Here is a 22,680-nt window from a genome sequence, read left to right on the forward strand (position 1 = left end):
TTATACGATATGTCAAACATAAAAGTTTGTTTTTTTTTATTCTTGTGACAACTGTCGTTCAGTACATACCATTTTCCACTTTACATTGTTTCACTTGAAGGATGAAAATTATACATAGCATCTAATTTGCCGTAAGTTTAATAGTTTCATTTTAATTTATAATCTTTAAGTTGTTTTTCCTAATATATAATAATGTGGATTTAGAATTATGATGCGGATAATTTTCTTTGTTCGGATTGAGAAACAATATTCATATTTCACTTGCCGACTCGATGGACTATAGTTTGAAAGATTAACCGTACTTCGTTTATTGTTACGTTTTATTTTGTCATGTATCATTTATAAAGGAGACTGAAGAGGACTTATGTATAAGTTGAAACGTTTCTCAATTTTAATTATAGAATATTTTAATAAAAATTGTCATCATTTAATTTGTTGGCTTGTTTTAATACCGTAATTTTAATATCATTATTTTAGTTATTCTAAATCTGCATTTGATAATTTGTATATGGATGAATGATAAAGATAATTAATATAGTTTACTATTAAGTACAGGTAATAAAAGAATTCTGAAGCCATAATGTAGTCGTCATCAATTAAATATGTAACGATGCCCCCCTAAATGGCATCGTCACTAGATAATGGGCATGACAAATAGGCCTATATGTCGGGAATAATTCGCAGGTACAGTAGCCGCCGTTATAACCGCCAGTCTCGTCGGGAGATTTCGGCCACTGTCGAGGACCACCGATCGGAAAACTTCTCCCGCGAGAAGCCGATCGGCGGAGAATGTCGAGGGTGGCCGGAACTTTGCGAGCGAGGCTGGCGGCTTGAGTATAAGATACCGCTCCGACGCGCCTTGCGCGCTATTCCGCCAGTACCTAGCAACCGATCACCAGCACCAGCTCCTAGATTCCGTTCCGCTGCTCCGAATACGCTCCCAAGACTAGACGCTTGTTCCGACGAACCTACGAGGTCGGGCGTACCCTGCCTCCGTCAGGCGTTCCCGGCCGCCGGACAACCGTTTTAGTCAAAACTGATAGCACCCGATTCCGTCGCTAGCTCCGCAGTAACACTTGTTCCGACGAACCTACGCGGTAGGGTGTACCCTGCCTCCGTCGGGCGTTCCCGGCCGCCGGACAACGTTACAGCCGCGGTCACTGACACGCGACTCGCCGCTAATCGCCACGACTGCTGTATAACTTCCGCCTGTCTCTTTCCGTATCCCACATCTTCCTGGCCGATAATCGACTTACGAAACGGGGTAGGGCGCTCTCTGCCTCCGTCGGGCGTTTCCGACCGTCGATTATCGGATCCGCTTCTCCATACGACCGATTACATAAATTACGCGACGCACTGCGAAGACACGTACGTTTCGATTGCTGGCGTATTGGCGATGCAAAGATCTCCTAGTGGCGGCCGATAGAAGCTTCGCTAGTCAGACACCTTATACGTACTATAATGGAAAATAATAAAGTAAAATCAAAAAGAAATACTACATAATGTTTTGTGAAATAATTTTTTTTTTTAAGTGATGAAAACTGATTCCCTTCTGTTTATAATTATGGCATTGTACCACAAAATATTATGTAGTATTTCTTTTTGATTTTACTTTATTATTTTCCATTATAGCACGTATAAGGTGTCTGACTAGCAAAGCTTCTACCGGCCGCCACTAGGAGGATCTTTGCATCGCCAATACCCGCGTCCATCGCGTTGTTAACCAACGCCCTACAGAGCAGCGCCGAGACTTTTCGCGAATCAGCGAGAAGTCGAAAAACTCGCGACGTCAGCGGGACCGCCTCGCCGCACGCCCGAAAACCGCTGAAATCACACGTTCCAGTGTCTGCTGACACCTCGCGATATCGTTTGTAAATACTCCGCGCCGTTAGATTAAGTATCCGTTTTGTCTCATCTGTCCGCGTCCGTCCTGCGATCTTATTCTTGTTAACCGCGTTGTCGTTTCTATACATATATACCTATATATATAATATTTATACAGGGTGTTTGATAATTAGTGAAACATATTCTGTACAGGGGGTAGAATGGACTAAACTGAGAAGAAAAGTCCTGTACTATTTTACAATTGTCACAGTAGTTAACGAGATATTAATTTATAAAAATATTTAAATTCGCCCGGCCCACCGTCAAATGCAAGCGCGCGGCTGAATAGGACCGTCCTACAAAGCGCGCCGCGCGCGTTCGCCGTCGCTACGCGATTCATGTCTAGCGAGGACTATTGTCGCTTGTTATAAACAACGCTTGTTATAAACAACTCCTAGCAACGACGAACGCGCGCGGCGCGCTTTGCTGGGCGGTCCTATTCAGCTGCGCTCTTGCATTTGACGGTGGGCCGGGCGAATTTAAATATTTTTATAAATTAATATCTCGTTAACTACTGTGACAATTGTAAAATAGTACAGGACTTTTCTTCTCAGTTCAGTCCATTCTACCCCTGTACGGAATATGTTTCACTAATTATCAAACATCCTGTATATATATATATATATCTCTGTATTTTATTTTATGTTTATTTTGTTTTATTTCTTTTCTTTATAATAAATCGTATTCGTTTCACAACTATTGCGTTTATATTACTTCTTGTGGCTATCTCCGAAATACCGATCCGACGCGAATTCTCTTCCCGCCGAGCCTTTTTGTGCGATCCGCTTATACGACGAGCTAGTCCGAGTACAAAATTAGGTTGTTACAAATATAGAACAAAAGAAAAATCTGAGAAAATTTTTTTTATTAATAGGAAAGAATGCAATGATGTTTTTATAAATCGCGAATGATCAATAACGCGTATAATATTGCGTTATTGATCATTAGCGATTTATAAAAACATCGATATTGTTTTATTACGGCGTTTCATTGAGGGCGAGTTTTTTAATTCATCGATTGATCAATCGCATGATGCGCAAGTGCAACATGTTGTATCTACGCATCATGCAATTAATCAATCGATGAATTAAAAAACTCGCCCTGATCAAGAGGCACGGTAGTGTCTCGCGCCAAGTGAACGCGAAGCGCGAGACCGCACGTGTATCTTTACGCGAGTCGATGAGTTCCGTGTACCCGAGATTATCGGATCTCACAATAAATGACTGAATTTATCAACTTTTATATATCCGCAATTTAATTTTAGTGTTTAAATTATATTATAAATATGTTTTTATTGTCTACGTACCCTACGAAGGAAGATATCTCGATGTGAAGATGAAATGTCAAAAATTTTAACATCAGAAATATTGTCCTTTTCACGTTTTAAACGATAGACGGCGTTAAATTGTTGTCCTTTTCACGTTTTAAACGGCAGACGGCGCTTGCTAGCATATTTTATTTTATATCGATTAGCTGTCAACGTAATCAATTAGCTGTCAACGTAATGACATTAGATAGTGTAACCGTACTTTTGAGTGTCGGCACAACTTCGTCGCGTCCTCCAAAAGAAATCTAATTATGCGAAAGCTCTTAGTTAGAATACAAAATACTTAAGGGGTTAGTACACTCCAGAGACGGCTTTTTTTGTTAATTTTTGGGAATTAATTTATAAAAAAGTATGTAAGCTAAACGGCTAATTTTTTTTTATTGTTTTCTACATATATCGAAGAACACGTCAAATTTTTTTTGAATCAAAAGATGCAGAATTCGTTGAGTTACGCTGCTTCGCGCGTAACCATGATTTTTCGAGGTGGCCTGGTGGTGTACATGGTTTGGCAAAAACCAGTAGTCTGGAACAAAAATAAAAAATTTGTGATTATCTATGATATACTAGCTATCGGCTAACGGAGCCTTTTTCTTTTAATTTTTGGCGCCGAGAAAAAAATTCCTGAATTTTTAGTTTCATTTTTTGTCAAAAAAAAATAAGTTATTATTATTAATAACTTTTGATCAAAACAAAATATTGAAAAAACCATCCGTTAGCCGAAAGACACTAATCTTTAGTATATGTGTACCAAATTTCAAGTCGATTCGTTAAATAAATCCCGAGAAATCGTGTACACCGTCTTGAAAAACATAGTTTCGAGAAAAACGCGTTTAAAGTTTTGGTACTAGTTTTTTCAGTGATAAAATTTATTTAAACATCTTACCCTTAATCTGCCATTCCTGCCTCATAAAAGGAATCTTCTTCTTCACATTCTTAGCCCGTTCTTAGTTTCTTCGCAGAAGCACTTGTCGAAGCCGTTTCACTCTCAAACATATGACGATTCGGTATCGCCAGTCTTTTTTTGTTTTCAAAAATTCAATGAAAAAAAATTCTAGCGGGTATGAGATTTTTTGCCTTTTATTCTAGAGGGTTCAAAGGATTTTTTAAACCAATAACCAAATTTTCGATTTTTTAAAAATTCTGGAGTGTACTAACCCCTTAAAGGAGCAATAGTGCGGTTCTTCATTAATTCTTTCGTGATTCGAGAATTTACAGTAGTTGACAAGTTACTTTACTCAGCAAAGATCTTAATCGCTATCAAAAATTCGTTGGGCGCCAGGCACGAGAGAGCGTGCCACTCTTCGTACAAATCGTTAGATAAATTGCTCGGACAAGAAATTAAAGATTACGCGGATTCTCGCGACGGAACTAAACAACTAGCTCAGCCAACGGAATTGGCAGAGGGGAGTGGTTCGCGGTTAGCGGGGAAATTGTCGGAGAACGATGGAGAGGCTGAAATAAATGCACCAGAATTAATAATAACAATAAAGAGAAATCGATATATTTAATAGAGACTGTACAAAAGTGTTCGAAAGAATGTACGTTACAGCGTTGACCTTCCGCGCTCTGATATGCGGCGCAATAACAATAAACCGACTATTAACTGGCCGTCGCCTACAGAAAGGAAATTCGGCAATACTTCGCCGAGTAGAAATATACGACCAAATCTAGATCTTATTATGTTAACAATAATTACTTCGTGAATAATTAGAACATACGATTTTACATTAGACGGCAACGGTTCTCTAATGCGCAATAACGCCAGTCTCGGCTTTAAAGAATTCTCAACAATTAACAATTACACAAGTGACTTGGCGGCAACGAGGGCGAGCAACAACAATAATTATACTTCTCAATAATCTCAGCGTCCGAGCGAATGGCACGCGCCTACGGCAACGATTACTTTAAAACGCCTTGAGGCGGTGAATACGACATCGGGAACTCTAACACGAAATACCGAGTAACGCGCGATCCACTCGAGACGCATTTCACATACCGCGATCGGTGGTTTTACACAAATTATAAGATAACGCTCGCCTCACCACGTAACGATCCCTCGTTGATCCTTCAGAGGAAAACCTCCGCCTCTAAATTTCTCGGTAACGGTAGACCGCATTCTCAGTTCCCAAAAGCTCCGGAGATCCCGTGTCCTCTTTACATGAACTCGATCACCGCGCAAGTGATAATCGGGAGCATTCGCGGATCCACGCAGGCCGCTAGGCCCCTCTCCTATCGGGCCGCTCTTTATTCTAATTGGCTTGTTGCTGTCGCGCAACCCCGCGACTAGTCACAGCGAGTCCTGCGGGTCGCGTATCCTTTGAGTCTCTGGCGCGCTTTTCCAAATTAGCTGGCCGAGGCTTTCCATCTTGATCAATGGTCTTCTATCGCTCTCCTCAGAAGTGGAGGCGGCTGCCACTGTTTGGACCGTGCTGAGACGGTCCCTTAGTATGTCTCTCTCCGAGGCGTCTGCAATAAAGGTGCGACAATCACCAAATAATATCAAAATTATCAGAGGTTACAAAACAATACGACCTGCGTGTACCGCGCTCCTTAAGGACACAATCGGGATCTTCTTTGGTGGTTTCTTGCTTCCTCCACGACGTCTTCTTTCTTCCTTCCGTGAGTGAGGCGGCAACATTACACGAATCTAAGATAACCACCGCTCACGCTCTAATGTGACTAATAATCGTTCTTTAAAAATCTGAAATTACTAAATATTTTATATAAAAGAATATACAAAACGAAACAAAAAAAGTATAAATTTGGCACGCTCGCTTGTGCCCTCGCCCTTCGAGTTTAGAGGACACAGGATCTCCGTGCCAATGCACTTACGAGTGACGGACACAAAGTGTCACGTCACAATAGATAAAAATCAGCGATGACAAAGGAGGATTTTTATATCCTGTTAAAGCAGTCAATATCTTGAAAGCTCACGGAAAAAGTGTTCGAGAGTCGATTTTGGTTCTAGACTGTCTGTGCTTTGAACTGTACTGTCGCCTCTCAAGCAATGCCGAAGAGGATAACGAACGCGAAAATCGCATGTCTAGACTTCTCGTTGCAAAAAAGCTGATCTGAAGAATTGCTAAAGCTACAGGTGTGCAATTTCTAATTTCACTAATCAACATAGAAAGAGAGGAGAGTTTTGATGCCAGTTTTATATAAATTCTCACGGAATTATAATTAGTACCTAAAATACAGTTCGATCGTTAAAGGCATTTTATTGGTTGTTTCTCACGGTCTTATAAGATTTAATATTTAAATATTGTTTCTTTTTTATTTTAAGGCCAAAGGTTCGCACAGTGAGCTCTATTATTATATTAGAGCTCTATTATTATATATTTTATCATAATCTTTTTTTTTTAATATTTTATATACAGATTTATAAGAAATATTTAACATTACAAAAAATGCGTGATATCTCAACAAAATTATATTTTTAAAAAAAGGAAAAAAAGGCGCCAAGTGTGTAAGCCTCACAAAATAAAATGAAATCTTTTTATTATAGATTGCGCCAATTGTGAAAGGAATATGTTTTCTTGTCACATATATAACATATATACTTTAGTTCAAAAAGTAAAAGTACAAAAAATTTGTCGCTGCTAGACCTCAAAATATACAATAATAAGATTGTTATTAAATAATTCCGAATATGAAAAATAATAAAAAATTAATAGAAAAAGAAATAAGGATTCGTTATATAAAAATAAACAATATGAAGAGTCAAGGGCGATATAAAAAAAATAATAAGGTCTCTCTCTCTCTCTCTCTCTCTCTCTCTCTAGCAGCGCCAAGTTTTTGTACTTTTACTTTTTGAAATAAAGTATATATGTTATATATGTGACAAGAAAATATATTCCTTTCACAATTGGCGTAATCTATAATAAAAAGATTTTATTTTATTTTGTGAGGCTTACACACTTGGCGCCTTTTTTTCCTTTTTTTTGAAAAGGTAATTTTGATGAGATTCAACGTGACGCGTTTTCAGTAGCATTTAAATATTATAATAATATTTTAAATTATGTGTGTCAAAGTGGTACGGATAACAAATGGTTGACAAATACTTAATAGCGAATTTGATTATTTGCACGCTGACCCGCATATGCTGAAGACTTTTATAAATAATATTGTAAATAAATACTAGTAAATAAAGCTCTCGATGTCAAAACAATAAAAAGGATTAAGTGAAGGGCAGTTCGAGAAATAACGACAATTTTAAATAAGATAAAATCTAAACCATGAAAAGTAACTGATACATTTTTAATTAAAGGTGCCAATACAAAGTCTAAACTTTCGGCCGATTTTCGAATCGCTTTCACCTTCCGCTGTCCCCCTCACCTCACCTCACCGCACGCCGTCCAAATGTCACACAACGCTCAAGCGACATTTGATCTGCGCGCGGGGTGGTGAGGTGAGCAAGACAGCGGAAGGCGGAGGCGATTCGATAATCGACCAAAAATTAGATACATTTTATGTATGTCCACTTTGTACTGGCACTTTTAATTAATAATATATCAGTTACTTTTCAAGGTAATATATTATTATTAAATAAAAAGGTTTAAACTTTTAAGTATCCTTTTTTGAACATGGCTTGAACTTTTCATTTTTATAATATGATTTTTTTCGGATATCATTTACTTTTTAGAGTACAAATATATTACAAATATATAAAAAAATGATTTAAAAATATTATATAACGAAAGAGAGTGAAATACGGCGAAAAAGAGGGGTGGTGGGGGTGGGCCTTCATCAGATGAAATGATCAAATGCATCGTAAAAACAGTTGAATTATAATGTCTTCGTGTATGGTGATGTTAAACAAAAAACTATCCGTGAGAACAAATTCATTGACAGAAGATTAGTAAATCGAATGTTGGTCGAATCGATACTCTAGTATCGATGTAACATTGAGTTATAAATTTAGAAATATAAGTATTAAAACGCTTGTTATATTATAAAAAACGACAAAAATAAGGTGTTAATATTCGATATAAACGAGCAACGATTTATCAGTTGACAAATTTATTATAAAAAATTCATAATTAAACACGAAACGTTTCGACGCTTACTGCAGTCCTCTTCAGTCTCAAATACATAAAAATATCAAAATACATATAACAAATCAAATAATCTATGAGCTTTAACTCAGATGTCAAATGTTCTCTCTTAGTCAATCATAGAATAAAGGAAAGAAAATTGTCAAATAAAGCTGTTTCCGCATCGTGATTCTATGGAACCATTAATAAAATTAGGAATTAAATATAGAATAAATAAAACCAAACAAAACATGAAGGTATATCTAACTTACGTAAATTTCAGATGCCCATGTGCAACTTCCTTTCTTTAATAAAATTATTACATTATTACAACAGAGATACATTGTGTGCAAAAGACAGTAACATGTATCATTTGTATAAAAGATTTGATATCAACAGTCGGCGCCAAGTTAAATTCTACCAAATTAAAAAGTAAAACACAAGTGGTACCTTTAATCTTTAAGAACCCATATAGTACTATTATTTAAATTCTACTAAATTAAAAAGTAAAATCCATGTGGTACTATCTTTATTTTCATACAATGAAACCTAAGTATATGCCTTTGTATTCTTATTAGAAGATCTTCCTGTTCGAAACCAAGTGATTTAATTCTTCTTTAAAATAATTATATCACAATTAATTTTTAAAAACAAAATGAAAAATATTTATTTAAATAGAAAAATTTTTTATGTAAAAACACTTCGCGCTGCTAGTTCTCGATCTCGATGTAATAAAATACAATAATAAAGATAAAAAACATTTTCATGAGAATTAAAGTATTTAGTGTGTATATATTCGTGTATATGTAGTAGTAGTAGTAGTAGATAAATGCAGGTGAGCTTAACTAGCCTACTAACGCGACCTAGATCCATGAGATTCCATTGTCGCTCCTTGCTTGTTTCGTATGTCATTCAGTCAAGCCCAGCCTCGTGTCACTTACCAGACTTATTAAACTGCTCATCTTCGCATTTTCTAGATCCTTGGGTGTCATAAACATATGTCCTCAGGATTTGTATCTTTTACAAGCGAGTGCAGGGCATCGGTACAGTAAGTGCAGGTTGTCCTCGCCTTCTTCTCCACATAGCCGGCATTCTTTCTGCTCCGCTAGTCCTAGGTTGAATATAGATGTGCTCTGAGGGGCAAGTGTCCTGTCAGGAGGCCTATGCCGCTCCTCAGTTTTGCTTTTCCCATTGCCAGCAATTCTCTAGTTCTTGCTGGATTTGGAAGTTTCATGAGTTGTTTGGCTCATTTACAGTCCTCTGCCCCCTTCCAGGAGTTCGAGTGCTCCCGTTCAAGCCACTCTTTGATCCTTTTTGTTCCTGCTGAAAATCGTCCCCGACGATTCGTTCAGCCGGGACCTTTTCGGTGCCCAGCTTTGCCAGCTCGTCCGCTCTCTCATTTCTAGGTATACCCTGATGTCCAGGGACCCATACTAGGGTTACTTGGTTTGTAACCCCTAGTGTTGTGAGTGCTTGCATGCAGTCCCATACCACAGATGATTCTGTGGAGGTTCTTGCAAGTGCTTCGATAGCCGCTCTGCTATCAGTGCGTGTATATGTATGTGCGAGTGAGTTGTATCTCAATCCCAATATAATAACGTCATAATAAAATTATATATGGATGTAACATTTTGTATAAAAGAGATTAGAAGCTACGAGTGTTAAAGTATATGCAGTCTGTATGTATATTCGCATACAGTATATGCGAGTGAAATACATAAAAAAAGAAAAGTAAGTTGTATTATATATTTATTAAATGTAGCATTTCGAATATGTTTACTATAATTTTTAAATTATCATTACCTTTACATATATTTGTATTAATTATTATAGCTTTTAGATAGTTTTCATTGTTTTTCTTATTCGCTCTAGCAGCGCGAAGTGTTTTTACATAAAAAATGTTTCTATTTAAATAAATTTTTTTTATTTTGTTTTTAAATTAATTGTGATATAATTTTTTTAAAGAAGAATTAAATCACTTGGTTTCGAATAGGAAGATCTTCTAATAAGAATACAAAGACATATACTTAGGTTTCATTGTATGAAGATAAAGATAGTACCACATGGGTTTTTAATTTAGTAGAATTTAAACAATAGTACTATATGGGTTCACTTAAAGATTAAAGGTACCATTTGTGTTTTACTTTTTAATTTGGTAGAATTTAACTTGGCGCCGACTGTTGATATCAAATCTTGTATACAAATGATAAATGTCATTAAAATTAAGTAAGTAATGTGGTAGAATAACTTTTGGCGCGACTATTGATATCAAATCTTTTATACAAATGATACATGTTATTAGAATTAAGTAAATAAAAATAATATTACGTAGGTTTGTAAAGATGGTTCTACTAAACAGCAAATGTGATTGGTCAGTTTCACAGTCGATTAAGTAATTGACGTTGGTGGAACTGGGCCAAATGGTTTTTTGACCATCAGCACCCACTCTTAGCTCTTTTTTCTACCTTTTTTTTAAAAAGGTAAGTTCATATATACATACAAATGATAATATATATTTATTAAATGTAGCATTTCGAATATGTTTACTATAATTTTTAAATTATCATTACCTTTACATATATTTGTATTAATTATTATAGCTTTTAGATAGTTTTCATTGTTTTTCTTATTCGCTCTAGCAGCGCGAAGTGTTTTTACATAAAAAATGTTTCTATTTAAATAAATTTTTTTTATTTTGTTTTTAAATTAATTGTGATATAATTTTTTTAAAGAAGAATTAAATCACTTGGTTTCGAATAGGAAGATCTTCTAATAAGAATACAAAGACATATACTTAGGTTTCATTGTATGAAGATAAAGATAGTACCACATGGGTTTTTAATTTAGTAGAATTTAAACAATAGTACTATATGGGTTCACTTAAAGATTAAAGGTACCATTTGTGTTTTACTTTTTAATTTGGTAGAATTTAACTTGGCGCCGACTGTTGATATCAAATCTTGTATACAAATGATAAATGTCATTAAAATTAAGTAAGTAATGTGGTAGAATAACTTTTGGCGCGACTATTGATATCAAATCTTTTATACAAATGATACATGTTATTAGAATTAAGTAAATAAAAATAATATTACGTAGGTTTGTAAAGATGGTTCTACTAAACAGCAAATGTGATTGGTCAGTTTCACAGTCGATTAAGTAATTGACGTTGGTGGAACTGGGCCAAATGGTTTTTTGACCATCAGCACCCACTCTTAGCTCTTTTTTCTACCTTTTTTTTAAAAAGGTAAGTTCATATATACATACAAATGATACATGTCATTAGAATGAAATAAGTGTAAGGATGTTCATCTCGGAAACTAGTTTTTTACCATAGTAAGGTTCTTCATCTAGAATTTCTACGTTGTCCCAATGAAAATCATGATCGAATTTTAATATAGTCTGTTACGACAGAACGAGCAGAAGTACCATATTCCATCTTATATGATTTCGAGGTTCTAAAATTCTTATTTTTAATTATCTGTTCGTCAGTCCAACGTACGTTGCTTCGCAATCATTGTAACTTATTTTATATACTAACGTTATTTCTTGATAAGTGGGGACGTGGATCTTTATGAATCTTGATAAATTGTAATTTGTTTAAGCTATGGAATGCAATTGTCGATATCTCTCGAACTGCCCTCAAACTACACATCAAAATCATCACTTTGAAAGCGTCGAAACCATTCTCTGCATGTTTTATCGGAAGGAGCACTATCATCATAAACTTCTACAAGCATTCGATGAGCTTTAACTGCAGTTTTCTTCCATTTGAAGCAAAAGATTGACACTTCGCGCAAATGACACGTTTATTTGGCTCAAATTTCGACATTTTCGATGCAATAAGAAACTATGTTATTGTTTGTTGATGCAAACGTATACTTTTGCATACTGAATTTTATTGACAAATGATAAAACTAAAAAATTTAGCTTGATTTAGACATTAGAGTTATCGACAGTTCCAGCTATAGATACTCGCCGCTAGATAGACGGAACTTTTCGATTGACCTAATAATTATTTTTATTTTATATAATATAAGTATCTTGGCCGATAAATTTAAGTATATAATAGTAAATATTAATACGGGATTTTTGTTATTTTTAATTAAACTTATTTCATAATTCACTTTTCTTCTTTTTCTTTTCAGTTGAAGAAAAGGGGAAATCAACTGTGCAAGAAGCTCACTTGAAAGGAACACACTTATTGTCATATGCACGCATCCACACATGTGCACACATACATACAATTTATTTTAGCAAAAGATATATTAGGTATCTTATCGGTACTTATATTATATTATCTATATTTTTGCAGTTCTATTTTGTAGCAATTTTTATAGCGCACCATATAATACAAGCAATTAAATTCACTTCTATTTGTATCTTTTGATTTATTATGTAATAGAATGTTTAGCGTACGCTGAGAAGAACACGATATCATCTGGTCTTAAAATTTCGTAGACGCAAGCTATACTCTCTGCAAGTGATAACACAATAATGTAATATTTAATAATGATAATACAATCCACGCATAATTATTCGTAATTCTCACAAATTTAATTACAATTCGAAATTAAGATCACTTTCGAATTTTATTTAAATTTAATTGCATTCTATATTTTATACACTTATTATAATATTTAATATTTTCGGAGGAAAGAAAAAGTAGAAAACGAAAGAATATAAAGAAGGAAAGAGCACAAAAGAAATATAAAGGAAAAGAAGAAAGAAAAAATAATTTAAAAATTCAACAAAAACTGATTTTATTTCGAAGTATTTTCTATTTTTTCTCTATTCTTTTTCTATTCTTTCTTTATACTTTCTATGCGCTTTCTAAGCGCTATTCAGAACAAAATAAAATACGCGCGATTTAAGGGCGAACAAAGGGAAAGTATGCGGAAATGTGAATGTTTTGTGTGAGCGATGCAAGAGATTTAGTATCAAAATTTACCATCGGCAATACAAAGCCATCGTTGTAATCAGTGTGCTCGCCGATAAGATTGACACGTCCTGGCCCGTACACGCAAACGACAGCCTGCTCGCCGAATTTCTCGGTAAAGGTCTGCAACGCCTTTTCCTTAACGCTATTTACGTGCGGGAGTAGTGTCGCCATGCCGAATTAAATACTTTCTGAACTTTACTCGAGATGCAATTGACGAAACAGAATCACTGATGCTAATGGTTGCGTTTAGCAGACTCAACTGTTGTGACTTGTGGAACGGATCCGTGAATGCTCATTGCTATTGGTATATTCTTTTAGATCATTCAATAGCAGCAACCACTCATGGATCCGCTTCGCAACAGTTGAATCTACTGAACGTGACCAATATAAATCTCCTTACGATGATTAAGGAACTGGAACAACGTTGTTATCAGCGCATCTTATGTTGTTATCTTCGACTAAGTGCTTCAACATAAAAACTTGAATTGGTACACTACACGATGTTGTATATATCTGCAAATGACGTTTAAAATATTATTACACGACGATTATTATATGACATCCTTGAAACGGTTTTTGGCACACATGTTGTCTGAACGAAAGATATAAATTAAAGTAAAATAATATATAAAAAAATAAAAATATATAAATTATGTTATAAAATTATTTTGATAAATATACATGTATATGTATTCTCCATAAGCATCGTTATAGAATATATACATATATACATATACACATACATATATTATGTTCGCACGCATAAGTACAATCACAATAAAAATAATAATTAGAAATAATTATATGTAATATTAAATTCATATTATATTATTAGGTTTACAAATTAGTTCAGTCCGTTTTTTGTGTTTAAAATTTATTTCAAAACAAAATGAATGAACAGATTAATTAAAGCATTTTCCATTGCTGGTTACTACTTTTTCTCATCTCTCAGGCAATTTTCGAATTCCATCTCGAAAAAATGACTCGTCTTTGGAGGCGATCATCTTTTGGAAAACGGACCAAACTAATTTGTACTCCCAAATTACAAAATATTAGATACATATAATGATAATTACATAATGATGAGTAATAATAATATATAATTGTAATAGTGATTATTTTTAATTGGAATAGAACAATTATTCCATTGATTGTTTATTGTTGCGCACGATATAATTAAATAAGATACTATGGCCGGTATTCATAGTCAGTTCTTATTTGAAGACTGTCTTAAGTAATGTCTTAAGATGCTAAAGCGGCCCTCTGATTGGTTCGTAACTCTTCAAAACTGAACTTAAGACGGTCTTGAATATAAGAACTGTCTATGAATACCGGCCTATGACCCCTTTTCATAGAGATAGTAGTATGTACTAGAGTACGCATTGTCGGAAATTTTAGGAGTGGGGGTAATTCTATCTAGAAAAGGACGCACTCATTTGGAACCGTTTCTTCTCTCTCGTTTCGCGCAAGCGTACGAAAAATGGTTACATAGTATATACCGGATGTCTTCCCATAGTCCCTTTGCCAGTCAGTAAAATAATATTACTAGGATGACGTCATCTTACTGACTGGAGAAGTGTTCCCATTCTCGCCAGTAAAAAGTGACGTCAGGATTTGTTGCATTTCTATGCCCTACGCTTTCTACAGTTTTCGTTTCATATTACAGTTTCATTTCATATTTTCGTCATCAGTGATCTTCATTGAATAGGTAAGTAAATAATATATATTCCATGTAGCAATGTTTACTTGCAACTCTGTAATATTGAAGATCGGTACCCATGTCTTAAAATAATTGATCCCGGCGACTAAAAAGGTTAGACAACGATTTCGTTCCGGTACTGAAATATTACAGAGTTGCAAGTAAACATTGCTACATGGAATATATATTATTTACTTACCTATTCAATGAAGATCACTGATGACGAAAATATGAAATGAAACTGTAATATGAAACAAAAACTGTAGAAAGCGTAGGGCATAGAAACGCAACAAATCCTGACGTCACTTTTTACTGGCGAGAATGGGAACACTTCTCCAGTCAGTAAGATGACGTCACTCTAGTAATATTATTTTACTGACTGGCAAAGGGACTATGGGAAGGCAGCCTCCATCACATAGGATATAGAGTAAACCCGGTATATACGCCGCGTCAGGAAATACGCCGCAGAAGTCAGAAAAAATAAAAGGAGTGGGGATAAGATTCCGTCAATTACTTTGTTACATGCCTGTATGGTATATTAGTATTATGTTATGATTTCAGTTCTTTACTGTTAATATTAATGAAATTATTGCGAATTAAATCGATTTTTTACTGTAATAAGTAGTGCCATCATAATTTATAATCTACATAAAATGATTATTATAGAGCGTGTAAAAGACTTAGTGGTTATTTTGCAATACATATGTGTAGAGGAATAGTAAAGCATGTTGTATAGCAAAATACAAGTGCTTTGCTCCTGTATTGTTTGTTTAATTAGTTGTCATATATATCCCATCTATTTGGGATATACGGCATTTTTAGCGAGCGGGATGCTGTGCCGCAGCACAGACGCTCTATTTAAGAAATTTTTGTTAATTCTAACAATTATACATTGCATTAATGCATAAATGTTAATAAATCTTAAACGTTTAAAGAATAATTTCAAAGATTTGAACCTATTTAAAAAAATTGTATTAAATCCTATTTATATTCCAATTTTTATTCTGAACAATAAAAATTGTCATATCCCAGACAGCATGCTTGTCAGAATGAAAACTTTAAGAGAACTTTTTCAAGAGAACATTTAGTTATCTTTAAAATGATGTCTAAACGATATCTCATAATAATTATTTATTAGAGAATCTACCAAGAGAACTCTTTCCCAGATAGCCAAGCAAGATTTAGCATATGGGACAAATTGATGCACTGCGTGTATTGTTTTCAACTTGTGGAAAATTTGCTGTCATTGAAATCTAATTGAAACTGAGTTAGCATCAGGAGGGCAAATAGACTTCATGAGTTTATGAAATTGTAAGAATATATATTGAGAAATAATAAACTCGTCACATCGACAGCAAACTGACAGCACACCTTGAACGTAGTGAGCATTCATGATGACAACTTGCCAACAGATTGCTGAATTCTAAGGAAAACTTTACATAACGTCAGGACAACAGACAGTTTGTGGAAACACCTTGGCTTTAGTTTGGTGAAATTCAATGCGAAATAAGTGACAGCAAATTGGCAACATATTGTTCTCATTTGGCTATCTGGGTTTAAGATATCCGATTTGAGAGATGTCTTGAAATTGTTATCTTTATGATGTCATGCTAAATGATATTAGTTTGTTCTCTCATAAAAGATATCAATATGTTGTATGATTTTTGACAGTTCAGAAACGAGACATAATTATGATATCTTTTATGAGAAATTCATTTGATGTTATTAAGAAAGATTCTGTTTCAAAGATGCCAGAAGGTTTGTAGATTATCGCGCCAACGTTCTGTGAATTCATAATCTTGCCATTCACTTCATCAGGGCGAGGGTGCAGTGATACTTAGCAATTTCGGGTGGGACGCACTAGTGTACACTGGTGCATGTTAAGTCCGTGTACAATGTACATGTTCGTGCATATGTTATATCCGTGTACTACCGCGGTGGTAGATTAACAGTGTACAACGGTTTTAATATGCACCAGTGCACACTCATTTTTCCAGCCGAAATCGCTAATAGATACGTATCAGTGCATTCCTCGCCCTGATGAAGTGAACGGCAAGATTAATTAATTCAAACCTGCAAACATAACCTGTAAACCCTCTTTTTAAAGAAATTTATATTTTAACATATAACAGATTTCTTTAAGACATCATAAATATGAATATATATGTTAATCATAAAGATGTCCAATTTAAGAAATCTTTTAAATATCATTTTTGTGACATCTTTCTGTTCTCAAAAAACGACGCATTAGATAACATTCAGTTATCTTTATGTGATCTTTAAGAAGTTTCTCTAAGTTATCAGATTCAAAAATAAGATATCTTTTAGAAACCTTTTGGATAACATATTGTTATTTGGGATATTAATAAACAATGCAAGTTACGTCGTCATTTTACATCTTATTTATAGATTATTTGTGATTTTCTTATGAATTATATACGAGTGGCCATATTATCCCCCCCCCTATGGGATAAATGGCAAAAATGCAGGGGTTTGAAAAAGTTACTTTTTAATATGGAAAAGAAATTATTTTGGATTTCTAATATTTTTTTTATAGTAGTAGATGATACAAAGTTTTTATTTATATGATTAATTTGCTTTAAACATAGTAAATAATAATTGATAAATTAAGTTTTTGATAGGTGCGGCGTATATACCGGGTTTACCCTACTATCAATCTTAATAAGGAAACGAGAATTTGTAGTGATCATTTTACAGAAAATGATTATTATAATTGTGACATACTCCCCCATAAATCATCTAGAAGATTGAAGAGGACTGCTATTCCATCTGTCTTCACGCGAAGGTAATAATATTTGTTAATAAGATATATTGATAGGATATATAATTAATTAATAGAATATATTTTAATATATTAATTTATTAATAGGATATATAATTATGATACTTTATAAATACATATAAAACATCTAGTGTTGAAAACGTTTTCCTAATGTTTTTTTTACAATAGATCTGATAAATGTACAAAGGATGTTCAACATGACAATCATAATGAATCAGTAATAGACATTCAACACGGATCTACAACAGATATTCAACACGGATCTGCAACAGATATTCAACACGGATCTGCAACAGATATTCAACATCATAATAGTCCCACTAAATCAATATTTGGCATCAGTCAAACAAGGTAAGGAATAAATACACATTCTAATTTATATTAGCTTACAAATATTATAAATACTCACATGTTTCAGTAAACAATCGAACAAAATGGACAAGCTGATTATAAAGACTGGGAAATATACTACAGAATGTTTGAGAAGAACCGAGTTTGTTACCAACCAATCATGGATGAAGATGGTAAAATGCATTAATTATTATAGATACTTGAACAAACTTTTGCTAAAGAAAAACGAGCGAATGAAACGCTTACAGAATAAAGTTATTACTTTAAAATTTATAGTACGATCAAGTAAAAAAAATCGATGATGGATGCCTTAAATGTTCTATAGGTAAATGATTGATTATTTATTTCTGAAGCGGAATAGATATAATAAAATCAGCTTAAAATTGATATCTATTGTATATTTGTATTGATATTTTTTTATATTGTTTTGGTTTTAAACTTTTGTATCGAACGACAGAAAATAAAGAAGTAAGAGATAAGAAGTATACAGGCTGTATATATACAATAATGTAATATTTAATTAATATACTATAGAACAGTTATACATTGTAGTTCATAATAGGAATTGAACCGCGAAATGTTCAACATAAATTAAAAATACATTTTGTCAAAGTAGATCACAGTGCTTAATATTTTTGTATGAATTGTGTAATTCGTAGCTTAATCAAGCTGCCCGCTGATTATTTAGATGTTGGTTTTAGTAAGTTCTAAATTGAAGGAATAATATACATTGATAAGCAATTTATTAATACTAATGCTAACGAGCATTTTAACAACAAGATTTGCTTTGACTAAATATGGTGCTTTTCATTTTTTTATTTTTATTCGTATACATAACAAAAAATAGATTATTGGTACATGAAACAGATTATTGTAGGATATGATTCCCCGTCCTTTATATGATTTATTAATAAGAATTGTGGATAAAAAAAAGAAAACGAAATTTCCATACAGCTTAAGATGTTTTGCGGCCACACTCCACTTTTATTCTCCTGCTGCATATCTTTTCGTAAGAAAAGAGTTTTTAAAATGTCTTCCACATCGAAATACTCTTACAAAATGGATGCAAAATATTAATAGTAACGCTGGTATATCTAAACAAGCGTTAAAAATCATATCCGATGTAGTTCTAGAGGCTCAAGAAAAAGAAAATAAGAAGATAGTGTTCAATTTAACTATAGATGAAATGAGTATAAAAAAAATAATTGATTGGGATGGGCAAAGATCATATGGTTTTGTTGATATTGGTACTCGCTCCGTTCATGGTGATGTGCTGCCTGCAAAAGTGAAGTTCTTGTTTTTATGTTAGTTGCCATAAATGACAAATTTAAACTTTCAATTGCATATTATATTTCACTGATGAATTAAACAGTCATGAGAAAGTAAAGTTATTAAAAACCGTTTTATGTGCACTTTATGGAAAAAACATAGATGTTGTCAACATAACGTTTGATGGAGCATCTTCAAATATATCTATGTGCGAAGAATTGGAAGCACGTTTAAAACCAATTGACATTGAAGACATTGTACCATATTTTGCTCATCCTAATAATGAACATAAACGTATTAGTATCTTTTATGATGCGTGCCACATGATCAAGCTTGTTAAGAATACTATTGCTAAATATAATTTAAATGATAAGGACGGTCGAACGATTAGTTGGAAGTATATTGAACAATTAGTTTTCTTACAAGACGTAGAAAAGTTATATCCTGCAGTTAAAATTAGATACAGACATATTGACTTTAACAATGAAAATATGAAAGACAGTTTAGCAGTGCAAGTGCTCAGTACTTTGGTATATGATACACTTCAATTTTTGGAACATGATTTGAAATTACCTCAATTTGCTGCAGCTTCAGGAACGGCAATATTTTGTAAAATGTTAAATGACATATTTGATTTACTAAATTCTAAAAGTTTATAAGCTAAAACAGAAATGAAAAAAGCAATAACTAGAGATAATCTACTCATTCTGAAAGATAAAATCAAGGAATTTATTTCGTACATTAAATCTTTAAAAATTCAAGATACTTTTATACTTCGAAGTATTCGAAAAACAGGATTTATTAGATTTATTATCGATTTACAAAATAGTATTGCTCTAGCGGAAAAGCTATTTTACGAAAATACAATAGAGTTTTTACTAACGTATAAACTGTCGCAGGATCACATTGAAACTTGGTTTGTGCTAATTAGACGGATGAATGGCTGCAACAATAATCCTAGTGCTAAACAGTTCCAATTATCTTTTCGAAAAATATTATTCACAAAAAATATGTCTTTCTTCAAGTGCAAATTGTACTCCGCAGGATGACACCGTATTACTTCATATTCAATCATCTGATGTGTTTGTGAAAAATGAGCAAGAAATTGAAAATGTTTTTATGGATCATGATTATTTTACGTAAAACAATTGGTGCTTTACTGAATATACTTTAAAAGTAATTACATACATATCATAGCTGGTTCTGCAGCTAGAAACCGTTACCAAAAAAATTAATTGCTTACATTGTAAACAGTTGTTTATTTAAAATAAGGCAAAAAAATTAGATACATGTCGTACTGATAAACTTTTACAGCAAAAAGATCGAGGTGGTTTGCGTCAAGCTTCACATAATGTTATTATAGTATGTAAGATAGTAGAAAAAACTTTAAGATTTTTATTCAAAACATATTATTTAAAACTAAAAATATATTACATATTTTTTAATACATTAGTCTGAACACTGTCTTCCATCACACATATTTAATACTGATAATCATACCTTTCCTCAAAAATTTGATCAACGAAGCAATTGATAAGACTAATTTTGAAAATCTTTTTCAACATACGTCTAAAACATGAAACTGCAACATGTATAAATTTTACTCCAAGAGTAAGAACGAGGAACAACAAATTAATACTTTTTAAAAATCAGTAAAACTAAAATTGCATACATGTTAAAAGATCCTTAAAGTTTTTTCAAATATTATTTACTACACTCAGTACCAAAAAGCAGTAGATATTAAAAATTATTATAATATTAAATATTATGTTTCTTATTATTCATTACTTTATGTATTTTTTGTAGTTTGTTACTGTGTACGCAATAAAAATATAAAAATTACGGTTTTATTTATTATAAGATAAAATGCGTTAACAACATCTTGCGCAGCTAGGCAGAAAGCTAATTCTGAAGAATTGGCAGATGCATGCCGTTGATTAACCTAAACCTAATACCAGCGAGTCTGTGACCACACTGAGCAAACCCTTTCCACATATTGCTCTGAAATCTCTCTCTACACCTGGAACGTTTCGAGACGTTGGTACCTATAGTTTCGTCCACAAATTCGATATTTGTATTTTTCGTAGGTGGTAAAGACTGAAAAAACAAAATTTTCTTCAATGAAAAAAACATTAAAATAAAAGGTAATTATACAGAATCACTGCCTCATCTCAAAAATCGATCAAATTAGGCTTATTCGACGCGTTTTTGCATGAAACGAAAGAATCTGGCAGAAAAAAGTGTCGCTCTGCCTTACGAACTGAGATATTAAATGTAAAAGTTCGAGATTTTAGAGGTTAAGATCTGTCACTGCTTTAAAAATAACAAATTACTGCTTTAGAAACACAAAAACACTGCTTTAAAAATACAAATTCACTGCTTTAAAAAACAATTTAATTTAAAACAATAGTGAAGCCCCCCCCGCAGGGGGGGCAGAATTCACTGCATCCACGCATACACTTTTAACGTAGAAGTAATATGCGTGGCGTGGATACAGTATGTTCCGCTCCCTCAGTCCCTCTATGATTGTACTGTTGCTGTAAAAACAACAATTCGCTGCTTTAAAAACAATAGTGGAACCTCCCCGTAGGAGGGGCGGAACTTACTGCATCCACGCATGTTATATCTATGTTGTAAAAGTGTTTGCGTGGATATAGTGGATTCCGCCCCCCCTGCGGGGGGACTCCACTATTGTTTTAAAGCAGTGAATTGTTTTTTAAAGCAGTGAATTTGTATTTTTAAAGCAATGTTTTTGTGTTTCTAAAGCAGTAATTTGTTATTTTTAAAGCAGTGACAGATATCTTAACCTCTAAAATCTCGAACTTTAACGCTTAATATCTCGGTTCGTAGGGCAGAGCAACACTTTTTTCTGCCAGATTCTTTCGTTTCATGCAAAAACACGTCGAATAAGCCTAATTTAATCGATTTTTGAGGTGAGACAGTGATTCTGTATAATTACCGATGCTTTTAATATAATAGATGTTTAATATAATTACCAAAGGGACCCTCAGGGGAGCTGTTTTTTAAAAAAATTAATACTTCGCCAAAATGTTGTACATGGCACACCATTATGTGTGGCAAAGCAGCACGATGCACTTCTCAAGCGTTTTCGAGAAAAACGCGTTAGAAATTTTCCGTATAATGCACTCTCAATGGTAGCGCGCTAGGATACAATTTCACTTTAACCGTGTTTAAGTCCCTGAATCTATTTTCTTTTGCATTTTTTTACTTTCTACAGTATATTATGTTATAAAAAATTTAAAAAATTATAAAATTGTTATTATTATTATTATTAAATTTTTAATTTAAGAGCAAAACGTTTTTTACACGTATTAAATATTTATAACATTTAATTGGTTTTTATTATAAGTA

General features: G+C 33.5%; 1 protein-coding gene across 1 annotated transcript in view; it reads right to left on the minus strand.

Annotated features, from left to right (window-relative positions):
* LOC108780780 (galactokinase-like) overlaps positions 1–13,357 on the minus strand; it is a gene marked incomplete at its 3' end in the record, with an annotated part of 21,182 nt that extends 7,825 nt beyond the window's left edge. The window contains exon 1 of the mRNA XM_018548594.1: positions 13,196–13,357. Coding sequence (XP_018404096.1) covers positions 13,196–13,357 — 162 coding nt within the window. The remainder of the gene's footprint in view (positions 1–13,195) is intronic.
* Between the last annotated feature and the right edge of the window lie 9,323 nt (positions 13,358–22,680).

This window comes from Cyphomyrmex costatus, unplaced genomic scaffold (assembly GCF_001594065.2).
Source record: "Cyphomyrmex costatus isolate MS0001 unplaced genomic scaffold, Ccosl1.0 scaffold738, whole genome shotgun sequence".
NCBI classification, from domain to species: domain Eukaryota; kingdom Metazoa; phylum Arthropoda; class Insecta; order Hymenoptera; family Formicidae; genus Cyphomyrmex; species Cyphomyrmex costatus.